Source organism: Lissotriton vulgaris, chromosome 10, assembly GCF_964263255.1.
Source record: "Lissotriton vulgaris chromosome 10, aLisVul1.2, whole genome shotgun sequence".
NCBI classification, from domain to species: Eukaryota; Metazoa; Chordata; class Amphibia; order Caudata; family Salamandridae; genus Lissotriton; species Lissotriton vulgaris.
In genome coordinates, this window is record NC_141698.1 from 58,952,108 (window position 1) to 58,966,836 (window position 14,729).

Here is a 14,729-nt window from a genome sequence, read left to right on the forward strand (position 1 = left end):
GTAGTGGTGCGCAGCACCATGCTCAGTAGATTAGATTACTGTAATGCCCTGCTGCTAGAGTCCCCGAAATATCTACTCGACAGACTTCCAGTCGGCCACGGCCAAGTTAGCCCTTGGGTGGCCTAGAAGGTCCTCCTCCTCTTTGGCTTTGGCTCAGCTGCACTGGCTCCCATTGAGACAGAGTCAAGTTTAAGTCTCTGTCTGGTGTTTAAAGCCCTTCAAGGGCTGGGACCTGTTCCTTTGCAGAGGAAGTTTGAGTGGTACGTGCCTGTGCGAAACCTTCGCTCCTCATCGGCGAGACTGGTGAGGATACCTAGGGTTCAAGAAAGCTAAGGCAGGGGGTGTAGCTGCAGCTAAACTGTGGAACGTACTCCCGTTGAAGCTCAGGCAAGCCACTGACCTCTCTTTTAGAAGGAGATTAAAAACCTGGTTGTTTCCTATGATTTAGTTGGTGTTTAGTCACGGTTTTTCTTTGTCTGAGTCTGCCAGCGCCAGGATGCCTGCTAGGTGACAGCGCACTTTATAAGTTAAAAATAAATAAAGATACAGAATTCAGCGGCCAGATTGATCCTCATTCTGCCTCATTCTGCCGTAATGTGCCCTAATTACCCAACACCTGAGTATCCTTCACTGGCTCCCTGTTCAGAAAAGATGCCAACTGAAACTACTGGCACGCCTAAAAAGCCCTCCTTATCGAAGAACCAGCATAAATGAACCACTGACTGAACTTCCACCAACCATCAAGAAATGTTTGCTCAGGGCCCTTGCATTGACACCATGCATCTGCTGTCGACACAGCAGTCACCTTCTCACTTCTCGCCAAGTCCTGGAATGACCACCTACGAACATCCCACTCGCTGACAGTATTCAGGAAGGGACCTCATGCATGTGAGAGTGAGTGTGTCAGATGGCGAGAGACTTGAGTGTTGTGGTGAAGGCAATCTGTGAACTGGTGTAGGAATGAGGCTTCCTGGTAGCTGTGCCGTTTTGTCATGTAAGGGAAGAGGTGTGGCGCAGCGGCCAGTGCAACTGACTCAAACCCAGGGGCTCACGGCTCGATCCCCGGCACAGGTGGCAGATCAGTCCAGCACCATGTGACTCTAGGCAATAGTTCGTTTAACCTTCCCGACGGCACACAGCGCCTTGACACCCTCAGGTGATTTTTTGCGCTTTACAAATAATAGACATTTACATTTTACATATACATGTTGGAGCTTCTTTGGGATGGGCGAGTCTCCTCTTTCTGAAGGGCATAGCATACGGCTTACGAGAGGGAGGGAGAGAGAGACCGAATATTTTTGTAAGCTCAACAGGCATGGTCGTGGGACTATGCCTAAAGATACAGAATTCAGCGGCCAGATTGATCCTCATTCTGCCTCATTCTGCCGTAATGTGCCCTAATTACCCAACACCTGAGTATCCTTCACTGGCTCCCTGTTCAGAAAAGATGCCAACTGAAACTACTGGCACGCCTAAAAAGCCCTCCTTATCGAAGAACCAGCATAAATGAACCACTGACTGAACTTCCACCAACCATCAAGAAATGTTTGCTCAGGGCCCTTGCATTGACACCATGCATCTGCTGTCGACACAGCAGTCACCTTCTCACTTCTCGCCAAGTCCTGGAATGACCACCTACGAACATCCCACTCGCTGACAGTATTCAGGAAGGGACCTCATGCATGTGAGAGTGAGTGTGTCAGATGGCGAGAGACTTGAGTGTTGTGGTGAAGGCAATCTGTGAACTGGTGTAGGAATGAGGCTTCCTGGTAGCTGTGCCGTTTTGTCATGTTAGGGAAGAGGTGTGGCGCAGCGGCCAGTGCAACTGACTCAAACCCGGGGGCTCACGGCTCGATCCCCGGCACAGGTGGCAGATCAGTCCAGCACCATGTGACTCTAGGCAATAGTTCGTTTAACCTTCCCGACGGCACACAGCGCCTTGACACCCTCAGGTGATTTTTTGCGCTTTACAAATAATAGACATTTACATTTTACATATACATGTTGGAGCTTCTTTGGGATGGGCGAGTCTCCTCTTTCTGAAGGGCATAGCATACGGCTTACGAGAGGGAGGGAGAGAGAGACCGAATATTTTTGTAAGCTCAACAGGCATGGTCGTGGGACTATGCCAAGGTGGGAGTCGTCTGTTTTAGTGCCAGCTTCAAAGCAGACTTCTACGCAGAATATGTTGGATCGTCGCCTCAAAGCTTGGGGCAGAGTCTCAGATTGAAAGTGCTCTGGTGGCCGAGCAGGTTTGCTGCCACAGACCCAAGGAGACTCACACCCTCCTCACTTTAATCTCATGGCTTCATGCATAGATTCTTCAAGAGTAGTGCTTGGCCACAGTATGAGATGCATTTCGAGAGTCATGTGGGCCGATCCTCAAGTATTGGTGGAGGTCCTCAGTATTGACTCTGTTATGGCTTTAGGATTCCCTCAGGCCCTAAAGGTCTCTTCACCTTAGCATCAAAGCCATCTGAAGAGAGGGTTGAGTTTGAAGCAAAAAAGATTGTAGGAAGCTGGCTCTTTATAGGATATATATCAATCTGATATACTGTGTAAAGAGTCCAGGGGTTCCGTTATGAGTGGACAGGTGCGTGCTCTAGCAATTCCAAGGGGCTCTATATGGGGTAATGCGGTCAAGCAGCCTTAGGCTTAACCAAGCTTAGTGCAAGACATCTGAAAATACACCCAATGATCAAAAAATGACATGACTGAAGGAGATCCACACCAATTTATAAAAATAGCAAGTACCTTTATGTATGTTTAGGCATCAGAGCAAAATCTTTCAAGTAAGGACGATTTAAAACCTAAATTCCTTTCAGTTCAAAAAGTGAACACAAGGTGCAATGTTATCCTATGTGAGGAAGAACATGTTCTGCAAACAGATATAGTACAGCGATTTACAGGGCCAATCACCAAGAGTTAAGGTGAGTGGTAGGTAAGGTCCAAGGCAGCAACAATAGAACACCAGCAGCACAAGGGCAGCCAGGTGCAATGTGCAAAATAGTGTTGGGACTCCAATGTTATTTTATGGAGATTGGTCTCTGCGAAAAGAGGCTGCAGGCGGGCTGAAACAACAGGGGGGCTTAGGCATCACAATGCATTGGAAGACCTTTGTTCCTCTTCTCCGCAGCCAAGGGGAGAAGAGTGCAAAGTTGTCCTTATCGGAACAGTCACAGTGAAGGGGGCCTGCGTGCAGAGGCTGTAAGCAACAGAGGGTCCACGAAGGGTGAAACCATGATAGACTCTGGCTCTGGAGGGCTGGGGAACCTTGATGACTCAGTTGTCCCACTTCGACTCTGGCTTTGAGCAATGGATGGAGTGGTGCCTTCAGGTGTTGGCGGGTTCCACGGGTTTCTGGAATCAACAGCTGCAGGAGGAGTACACCTTGGTGCAGTATTCAGCGAGGGATGCAGACAGGCGGACGGGGATGGTACCAGGTCAGCTGCTGCTTCTCTCTCTGCATTTGCGGCTCTTCTGCGTCTTCTCTTTTTAGGCCATTAGGATTTCTTTCTCTGGTGCCAGGGACTCCCCTAAATACTGAAATTGGGTGTGGTAGGGGAGCCAATAAATACTGACCCTGGGGGAATACTACACTCACTATATGGCCACTTGCCGTGGGAAGTGGGCATAACTGTCCCAGAATTCCTAAGTATGCCATCACAAAGATTACTACTTCTGAAAAAGTGTATCCACCTCAGTGTAGCCCACCTTAAGGGTGATATTCGCCTGGAGGAGGCAAGCGTACCCAAGTACCCAATATTCCCGCCTGTCCGAGTGCCACAGGGTCCTGAACAAAGGAGGGCTGCTTCCTCTCCTGTGAGGAAAGCCAGACTCACATTCCAAAGGTAGCAGCTCTTTGAAGGTTGTCAGCCTGGGGAGGGTAATCACCAGGTTATGCAGTAGGAGGGGGTGTGGCACCCTCTTCCAAGACAGGTATTTGCTTCGAGTCTCCTGAGAGCAAAGGCCCTCACCCTAGGAGGTCAGAACACTGTCAGGTGGCAGGCTGACAGAAACCAGTCAGGAAGCACACAAGATGCCGATAGCATGGATATGAAGATCTATGGGCTAAGGTGCAGAATGTATAGCCCGCTTACAAATGCTGGTGTTTTCAGAAAGATGTGATTAAAACTATACAGATGGGGATGTATGAGCTTTATACTCCACTCTTCAAAAGGGGGTGAAACTTAGTGGCTCACAGTGTGCCCTGATACATGTTTGCGAGATGAATAATTCTAGAATACCAAAGAGGCAGATCTAGTCCTGCTTCACAAGGTGTGGCTAGAAAGAAGGCTGAATAGCATTGTCTAATGAATGGAAGACGAGGGGTTTATGTAACCAAATGCCTTGCATGCTCTTCCACATTTAAGCAGTGTGAACAGCCTTTAGGAGATAGCTCTTCTGCTAATTTGAGAACTGACTTGGTCACTGGTAGAAAGTTCTAATGAATGGAACTTATTCCGAGTAAAGACAGTCAGGGATGAGTTCTTAGGCTCGCACTCGGGTGTATTCCTACGTGACAGTGGGAAGGAGCTGAAGAAAGTATGCAGTTAAAAATTACCTTTAAGCTCAAGGATTGTCGGGGCATGGACCCAATGGAGGAAGTTACTGCCCATAAGACGTGAGCGATCAACCCAAAAGAAAAAAGGAAGCTGAAAGGGCTTACATAGTGCAACGGAGGGGGCATGGCACCTATGACACCAGAATATATGTTCTGAATGTTACAGCTACTGAAGCAGTTTCTAGTTGTGTCAGTAGGTGGCACAGTACCACATAAAGTGAGCATGGGAAACAATAAAAGAACACTTGATTGCAGCACCCTGCAGATCCAGTTAGTGCAGATGTTTTTAAGCCTGTTTGGATTTTAAGCACTATGCAATAGTGTGTATTAAACACACCCCAATAAATGTAACAAATCAATCTAGCAATCTTGCCAGCAGTTTCAACAATCCGGTCACCATTAGCAAAATAAGAACTTCCATCATTATTAACTCATCTTTAAATTCTTACGGACGTCCTCCACTAAAACTTGACCCAAATACATCCTCCCTACATTTCATATAAATGTAAACGAAGTTCAAACATTTATCATTAAGGGAAATTGAGAACCTCCGCTCTGCATCCTAGTGTGTCAGCTTTATTTTGTCTTTCCTAAATATAGCCATTCGTGCCACCTTTCCACCATCCTGATCGGAAACATTTATGACCCAACTGGCTCAAATTGCATGTATTCGTAATAGCAACAGTATTTATCACTGAAAGCCATTTAGGCCCACTGAGTAGGAATTCTATCACCTTGACAATTATATATCTTATGCTACAAGCTGTATAAGCATTTCTGCAATGAAAAGGTCTCAAATCTTTAAACCCTTTTAACCTCGGATTGGTTTAAAAATGTTTTGGTATTTCATATTGAGACCTAAAAAAGTTCAGGTTTCAATGACATGTCATAGGACAACACAAAAGAAAGAAAACCTTTTAGGATAAGACAAACCTTATCAAAGTAAGAACTGCGATCCATGGGAAAATCTTTGGCAATGTGAGGTCTCATCCCCGGACCTTTCCCAACCACACGGCTACAATCTCCAATGGCAAGAGAAGGCTTGTCCACGTCCATTCGTTTATCCTGCACCATTCCTGCAAAGGTTTTAAAAAACAAAACTGAGGAAACTGACATGTCCAACTAAATAATATCACTGACAGCAGGAGGTACCCATGGATTCAATTGCCATGTAACCATTTCTGCAATTCAATCAATAGTTGCACATACCATGATTAAACATGCTTCATATCTGCAACAGTTTTGCAGTTTTCCGCTTTTATAGTCGCATGCTGTACATAATTTCACCAGTGTCTTGACACAGAAGGGAATTGTGCTCTCCTCAAACTACTACCCTAAAGGAGTAAAGCAAAGTCAAACCTATAGAGATACACAAGGACATCAGTGATCAGCCAATGATGGCCAACCTTTGGACCCAATCATCCTATTTTGACTCTCTCCTGGATATCGTGAAAGCGTTGAGTAGCTTAGCATATTAATATAATATGCAACCTCGGAGTGGCCTACGGACAGATAAAGAGGGGGAAAGGCGCTTATTACCCATGAAGGATTTACTAAAAATCCCCGATTTGAGGATCACTGCATAGTGATGTGATCCTAATCTTAAAACGGAAGGATACTAATTTTACTGTGTTTTCATTAGTCTACCGACCTCCAGTCTATAGTTCCCCCATTACACAGCTCACTGACCTGGCTTCTCTTATTCATCCTAATATCCAGGATGTGATTTGGTGAGCCTGACATACAGCTGGATGATCCTACTCAAGGCCGTGGCTCTGTATTTCTTTGTGCAGGTGCGAGATCTTGGACTCTCCTTGATGGCATTGACTCAAACAGACAAACTTGTGACCTGATTTTCGCTCCTCCAGGCCTGAGCCAACACATGACCAATTATCTTCTGGGCTACTCCGGCCACTCTAGAACTTGATTAAATATTTTGGTCCCTTTAAAAGTCGATAATTTAAATTCCTGCTTGTAGGAAGCTGGCTCTTTACACAGTATATCAACTTACTGATATATCCCATAGAGAGTACACAGGTTCCCTTATGAGTGGACTGGGGCTTGCTATGCAATCCCAAAGTGCTCTATAAGGAGGTAGTGTGGTCGAGCAGCCTTAGGCTTAACACAGAGGAGTGCAAGAATTTTGCGTTATACACACAATTAATAATTGACAACAAGACTCAAGAAGGAGATCCTCATCAATTTACAAAAATACCAAGTACCTCCATGTATGATTTGGCAACAGTGAAAAATTGTTCAGGTAAGTACTTTTTAAATATAAATTCTTTTCATTTTAAAAAATGGACACCAATTTCTGAGTTCTGCAATGTTATCCTATGGGAGGAAGAACAAGTTCCGCAAACAGGTACACTACATCAACTTACAGGACCAATCTCCAAGAGTTAAGGTGAATGGTGGGCAACGTTCAAGGCAGCACCAACAGTACACCACCAGAGGCATGAGGGCAGCAGGGTGCAAATCAGCATTGGGAACCTAATGCGTTTCACAGAGGATCGGTCACTGTAAAAAGAGGCTGCAGGCTCTGGCTTGGAAGGCAGTTGGGCTGAACCAGCAAGTGGGCTCAGGCCTTGCGATGCTCTGGGATGGAGGAACACCTTTGGTCTCCTTCTCCAAGGCCCTGGGGTGATGGGTGCAGAGGTGTCCATAGGAGTCTGGTTTTTTCTTACCGGAGCGGTCAGGGGGACCTGTGTGCTGAAGGTGATGCCAGGAGTCCTGCAAGGGTGAAACCACAATGGACTCGAGCTCAGGTGGGCTGGGGAACCTTGTGGGGACCGGTGGAATACTTCACCTCTGGCCAGAGGCACCTGGTGCAGTGGTGGCTTCGGGTATTGGATTTTAGCAGGTCGTGAGGTCTCAGTCTTCTCTTTTGGAGATGCTTTAGAAAAGGTCAACTGCTCATGGGAGTTCTTCATTCTTTTTCAAAGGCAGGGAGTCCATCCAAGTTTCTGGAGTCACAGCTTAAGGACGAGTCTACTTTAGAGCAGTTTTCGATGAGGGATGCAGACCGTTCAGCTGGGTTGGAACCAGGTCAGCTAAGACTTTGTTCTTCTCGACTTTTGCAGCTCTTCTGTGTCCTCTCTTAGGTAGTCAGGATCAGCTTCTCTGGTCACACCCTTAAATACTGAATTTAGGGGAGTGTATGTCAGTAGCCAATGGGCTACTGACCCTTGAGGTCAATACACCCCCTATATGACCACTTCCTGTGGGAATTGAGCATAACCTTGTCTCAGAAATCCCAAGTATGCCATCACAAAGATGGCTACTTCTGAAAAATAGTGTCCACCTCACAGTAGCAGACATTAAAGGTGGTACTAGCCAGGAGGTGGCGCGCCCGACTAATTTCCCCGCCTGTCCTGATGCCAAGGGTGGTCTGGACAGGGGGTCTTCCTCTTAGGTTAAACATTTTTAAATTGCTCATTTGCTCCTAAATGGAGCATCACCGCACTAAGACTGCTCTGGACCGTAGCAGGAGAGAAGGACTACAAACCTGCCTGGCAAGTAAGATTAAGGAACAGGTAGCATATTAAAGACTGACTAGACAAGTTTTGAGTTTCCTTCTGAATGTTTTTTCCGTGGGTTCAAGCGGTAGGGTGTTCCACAATTTAGATGTCTGAAAGCCGAAGGAAGAGTCACCCAGGTGTTTTTTTTTTTTTTACAATGGGTGCTTTTGCCAGCGCGACGTCCGATGATCCGAGTTATCAGCTGGGTTGATAGGGTTTGAGGAGTGGGAAGAGAAAGCAAGGACCTTTGCCGTTCAGGATCCTGTGACAGAAGCCCATAGCCTTAAAGGAGATTTTTTTTCTTAACGGTAGCCAGGTGCCAGTCTTGGGAGTTTCAGCAGTAGGCATGCTGCCGCATTCTTCACCCTCTGAAGTATGTCTAATCTGCCCTGAATGGCTCCAATGTAAAGTGAATTAGAGTAGTCCAGCTGGGACATAATGAGAGCTTATATGACCATTTTTCTAGCTGATATAGGCAGAAGATCCATGAATTGGGCTACAGTACCAAAGGACGAGCTACTTACCTTCGGTAACAATGTATCTGGTAGAGACACAGTCTAGCTGCAAATTCCTTAACTTAGAATGTCCCCAGGCGTCAGACTGGATCCGGAAAATTTTCCGCAGCGGCACCTCTGCACTGGGGGCGGCGATGCACGGCTCAGCCCTAAAATTGTCCACGGACGCGACATCAGCGGAGCCATATATGCTCCTCCTGGCGCGCTGACGTCAGTTTTCATCGTAGAAACTTTTCCGCGCCACAACACGAGCCACCACCAAAAACTGTGAGAATATGGTAACAGTGTGCAAAATTTGAAGAAAATTGAATCACAAAGGATAGTGCCAGGCACTGTATCCTGCAAACCAGTAGAAAGAAGAGCAGAGCACCGCACTGAGAAGCACGCCCACAAATGCGAAGGCCAAACCACCTGTGGAGGAAGAGGAAGATGTGAAAAAACAGCAAGGCAGACTACAAAAGCCTGCAACTATAATGTATAACCAAGAAGGACCACAAGTCCAGAACATAGGCTCAAGAACAATTTCACCATAAGACGTCACCAGAAGAGAAGTCGCAACCCCAATAAAAGACCAATTGATTGTGACACAGCCGATAGACTTGAATCAATGCGTCGCAGGGGTGGTAAGAGACCCCAAGGCGACGGAGAAGGGGAGAGCAAGGGATGGGGAAAAAAAACCTGAATAAATCCCACACCGTACAATCCTGGTACAGGGTTGGAAAGGACACATGACATATGAGCACACCGCCAAATCACGTGAATGGTCGGAGTAGAGCAAAGAAAACAGAATTAACACTGTGTCGTAGTGAAATGAAAAAGTCACCCTGTAGAAAGGCAAGCCACCCGGAGGGAGGAGAGTATAGAAAACCCCACCTGAAAAGATCCTCACAGAACGGGGAGGACGGGCGGGCGTTAAAGAATCTGCGGCTAGACTGTCTCTACCAGATACATCGTTACCGAAGGTAACTAACTCATCCATCCGATAGAGACATCTAGACGCAGATTCCTTAACTTAGAATAGATACCAAAGCCATACCCATAGAGGAGCGGGTCTGCGACTGAACCCCATTAAGTTCCAGAGGGAACGTAGCCGTCAACAAGGTGGCGAAAAAACCAGTGGGTACCACAAGTCAGCGCAGCCACACCAGACCATGAAGCTCATAAAGGAGCGGAAAACATGGGGGGGGGCAAAGGCACCACAAGCCGGCGAAGAACAGCATGAAAACCCCCGTATGTATACCAGGTGAGAAAGAAAAGCAATATGCTACTTACCAGTATGCATCTGTTCTTGGCATGTAGGGCTGCCGACATTCATATCTGTGCATAGATCGCCGCCTAGTGTTGGGTCCGGTTGATTGCACATTGTTGTCCTGGAAGAGTTTTCGAAGTATCACGAGATAGGTGGCTCCTCCTTCGGACTACAGTGCGCATGGGCATCCTCAGATTGTTTTTTGCCATTGTGGCAGAGATGGAGTATAGTACAGTAAGAGATGGCCATGCAAAGAGTGAATGCTACAGCTGCGACAGGCACCGGGGAGTGGGTTGGCGATATGAATGTCAGTGGCCCTACACGCCAAGAACAGATGCATACTGGTAAGTAGCATATTCCGTTCGAGGCATGTGGGCTGCTGTATTCATATCTGTGCATAGAATGTATAGTATCTCCCTTAGCGGTGGCTACCTGTGCCAGCTGCAGCAGTCTGAAAAAGAGTTTTGAGAACAGCCTGTCCTACAGCAGCTTGCTGTTGAATGTACATCTACACAGTAGTGTTTTGTAAATGTATGTGTGGTTTTCCATGTGGCTGCTCGACAAATTTTGTGTAAAGGAATATTATCCAGGAAAGCCATGGATGCCCCTAGCTTGCGTGTGGAATGCGCCCTAGGGGGAACAGTTAAGGTACGTTTTGCTTTTAAATAACATATCTGGATGCACTTAACGATCCATCTGGCTATACCGGATATTGAGATAGGGTTGCCTTTGTGTAGTGGTGAGAAAGCAACAAACAACTTATTTTTTTTCGAAATGCCTTGGTTCTATCTATGTAGTATAGCAGAGCTCTTTTGACATCTAGAGTAAGCAAGGCCCTTTCAGCTACTGTCTGTGGGTTTTGAAAGAACACTGGCAGTTCTATTGTTTGATTTATATGGCAATGGGATACCACCTTTGGCATGAATTTAGGGTTTGTTCTAAGAACTACTCTATTTGCATGTACTTGAATGAATGGCTCTTGAATAGTTAGGGCTTGCAGCTCGCTAACTCTTCGAAGTGAAGCAATGGCAATAAGGAAAGCCACCTTCCAAGTAACAAATTGTAGTTCGCATGAGTGTAGTGGTCCAAAAGGTGGTCCCATAAGTCTGGTTAAAACGATGTTTAGATTCCAGAGTGGTGAAGGTGGGTGTCTTGGAGGAATTACGCGTTTAAGTCCTTCCATGAACGCTTTAATTGCTGGCACCCTAAATAGTGAAAGGTGTTGCCTGTTTTGAAGATATGCTGCTAACACAGCTAAATGTATCCTGATGGATTATTAGGCTAAATTGCAGCGTTGTAGGTGCAAGAGATAGCAAATAATGTTTTGACTGGAAGCATCAAGTGGGTTTATATCATTGTTTCTGCAGTAAATGACGAAACGTTTCCACTTCGCTGCATAACATGCCCTGGTAGTGGGTTTTCTTGCCTCTTTGATAATGTTCATACAGTCTGAGGCAAGTTTAGGTATCCAAACTCTAGGATTTCAGGAGCCAGATCGCCAGGTTCAGCTGTTGTGGATCTGGATGTTGGATTTCTCCATGGCTTTGAGTTAGGAGATTGGGTGTGAGTCTTAGTCTTTGATGAGGCACCACTGACAGTTTTAGCAATGTTGTGTACCATGGTTGCCTCGACCATGTGGGAGCAACTAGGATTAGCGTCAGTGAATGTTGACTTAGTTTGTGTGGCACTAGCGGTATTAATGGAGCTGGGGGAAAGCGTACGCAAATTTGCCTGACCAGTTCATCCATATCGCATTGCCTTGCGACTGTGGATGTGGGAAACTGGCAGCAAAGTACTGGCATTTTGCGTTTTCGCTTGTGGCAAACAGATCTATCTCCGGGTGTCCCCACTTCCGGAAGAATGGTTTGAGCACTTTGGGGTGAATCTCCCATTCGTGCATTTGTTGACTGCCTGCTGAGTAGGTCGGCTACTTGATTGTCCTTGCCGGGGAGGTGCTCTGCCATGAGAAACATGTTCCTCTGAATGGCCCATTTCCACATTGCTTGAGCTAGGTGCGACAGCTGTGGTGAGTGTGTTTCTCCCTGTTTTTGAATATAATACATAGCTGTCATGTTGTCTGTCCGGATCAATACAGTTTTGTTGCATAAGTGTGTCTTGAACGCTTTTAGGGCTAGAAAGATTGCCATCGACTCCAGAAGGTTTATGTGCATCTTTTGTTGTACACTCCAGAGTCCCTGGACTGTGTAACTTAGGACATGGGCTCCCCACCTTAGTAGGGATGCGTCCGCGGTTGACACTATTTGTGGGACAGGCTCTTGGAATAGTCGACCTTTGCAAAGGTTTTGTGGATTTCACCAATGCAGAGAGTTGTATGCACGACTGGTCACCAACACTAGGTCCTGTAATCGACCCTGAGCCTAATTCCACTGCCTTGCTAGGCACTCTTCGAGCAAACGCATATGTAGCCTGGCATGAGGGACTATGAATATGCACGAGGCCATCATGCCTATTAGTTGCTTAAACACTCGAGCTGGTAATGAGTGTTGAGGTCTGAACCTTTGGATCAATGTTTGCATTCCGTTGATCCGTGCTGCGTTGGGATATGCTTTTGCTGCCAGTGTATCTATTGTTGCCCCCAGGTACTGTTGGACGTGGGAGGGTTGCAAATGCGATTTTGGATAGTTCCGCGAGAAGCCCAAACTGTGCAGAAGATGGATGGTTTTGGACATGTGGTTGGCACATTGCTGGGCTGATGGCCCGTGTATTAGCCAATCGTCCAGATATGGGTACACATGGATGTGTTGCCTCCCGAGATGTGCCGCCACTGTAGCTAGGCATTTGGTGAACACTCGTGGAGCTGTTGTGACACCAAATGGTAGGACTTTGAACTGGTAGTGCTGTCCTTGAATGGTGAACCTTAGATACTTTCTGTGAGCAGGGTGTATTGGTATATGAAAGTATGCGTCCTTGAGGTCTAGACTTGCCAGGAAGTCTCCCTGGCGAAGCAATGGTAAGACTTGTTGGAGAGTGAGCATATGAAAATGCTCTGACAAAATGTACAGGTTGAGGGGCCTGAGGTCCAATATGGGTCTTAGAGACCCGTCTTTCTTTGGAATAAGGAAGTATAGGGAGTATACTCCTGTTCCTTGATGTTGTAGTGGGACTGGTTCTATGGCCCATCTTTGCAGCATAGTGACCACCTCTTGCTGTAGCAATGTTATATGTTCCTGTGACATTGGACGGTGCACGGTTGGTATGTTGGGCGGTGTTGAAGTGAGTTCAAGGCACTAGCCATGTTGGATAATTTGCCTGACCCACTTGTCTGTAGTGATATTTAACCAGACCGGCAGAAAATGTTGTAGTCTTCCCCCGACCCGTGTTTTATGGTCTGGGGTAGTGCCAAGAAGTCACTGTTTGGTGTTAGTGGAGGATCTATTTGTATTGCCTCCACAACCCCTTCCTTTGGTGTTATTGCCCCTGTATCCACCCCTGTTGGTGTTTTTGTTGTACGTGGATTGCGTGTTCGTTTTGTAGGTGGAGGATTGCTGTGATGTATTACTTCTGGCTCCTCCTCTATAATTGGAGCGACGAAAGGAGCCCTGGTGTTGTTGGGACTGGAGAGCTCCCATGAACTTCGCATCCTTTTTCATTTTGTCCAGAATTGAGTCAACTGCTGGACCAAATAAAAAGTTTGGGTTGATAAGCTGATTAAGAATAGTGGATTGGACTTAATTCTTAAAACCGGATATGCGAAGCCATGCGTGGCGCCTTAGCAGCACGCTTGTATTGATGGATCTGGCAGCTGTATCAGCCGCGTCTAGGGCACATTTAATTGAGGCATTGGTGATGAGCTTCCCTTCTTGTATCAGTTCATCTGCCTGCTGTTTATAAGGGTCAGGTAAGTGTTGTAGAATTTCTTCTAAGCTGTCATAATACGCCCGGTCATATCTGGTCAGCAAGGCCTGTGTATTGGCAATAAGCCGAAGTATTTCTGAACTTGGTTCGTCAATCTGCTGGCAAATAAATCTAACAGGATTGGACCCCAAACTTCCTGAATTAGATGAAAAAATCTGGGATTCAGCATCCAATCGCTGGAATCGTGAAGAAAACGTGAATTCCAGTCTGCTCTCAGATTTAACGAACCGGGAATGTAATCTGCTCTGAGGGTGATTTTGTGTTCCCAACAGAAATACCTTATGTACTAAGACTCCCTTCCCCTTTCAGAAGACGCTCGGGAAGACCTGCATTGGTGGTTAAACAACCTCCAAGCTTGGAATGGAAAAGCTATATTTGGAAATGTACCAGATTTTACCCTAGAATCAGACGCGAGCAACCATAGTTGGGGTGCTCGTCTGAACAACTTAGAAACCGGTGGGAGATGGTCCTTTTCAGAACAATCCCTCCACATAAACTCTTTAGAAATGGTGGCAGCTTTAAATGCCCTTATGAGTTTCAAAGAACTTCGGAAGAACTCCAATACTTTAATCCGTTTGGACAATTTTTCAGCCGTCTCTTACATAAATCGTTTGGGTGGCGCGAAGTCCAAAAATCCCTCGGATATCGCAAGGAAAATATGGTATTTCTGTTGGGAACACAAAATCACCCTCAGAGCAGATTACATTCCCGGTTCCTTGAATCTGAGAGCGGACTGGAATTCACGTTTCCTTCACGATTCCAGCGATTGGATGCTAAATCCCAGATTCTTTCATCTAATTCAGAAACTTTGGGGTCCAATCCTGTTGGATCTGTTTGCCAGCCGATTGACGAACCAAGTTCCGAATTACTTCAGCTGGAGACCAGACCCGAACGCGTCAGGAGTAGATGCCTTTCTCAAACCTTGGGAAGGGACGAAGGGCTGCTACGCCTTCCCTCCCTTCTCTATGATTCAGAGACTATTGTGGAAAGTGAGACTCGAATCA

At 46.4% G+C, this 14,729-nt stretch overlaps 1 protein-coding gene across 1 annotated transcript in view; it reads right to left on the reverse strand.

The window, feature by feature from the left end:
• The window catches only part of TNRC6A (trinucleotide repeat containing adaptor 6A), a 289,758-nt gene that overhangs the window by 92,111 nt on the left and 182,918 nt on the right, over window positions 1-14,729 (reverse strand). Inside the window, 1 exon segment of the mRNA XM_086940455.1 lies at window positions 5,498-5,640. Within this exon segment, the coding sequence (XP_086796581.1) occupies window positions 5,498-5,640 (143 nt within the window).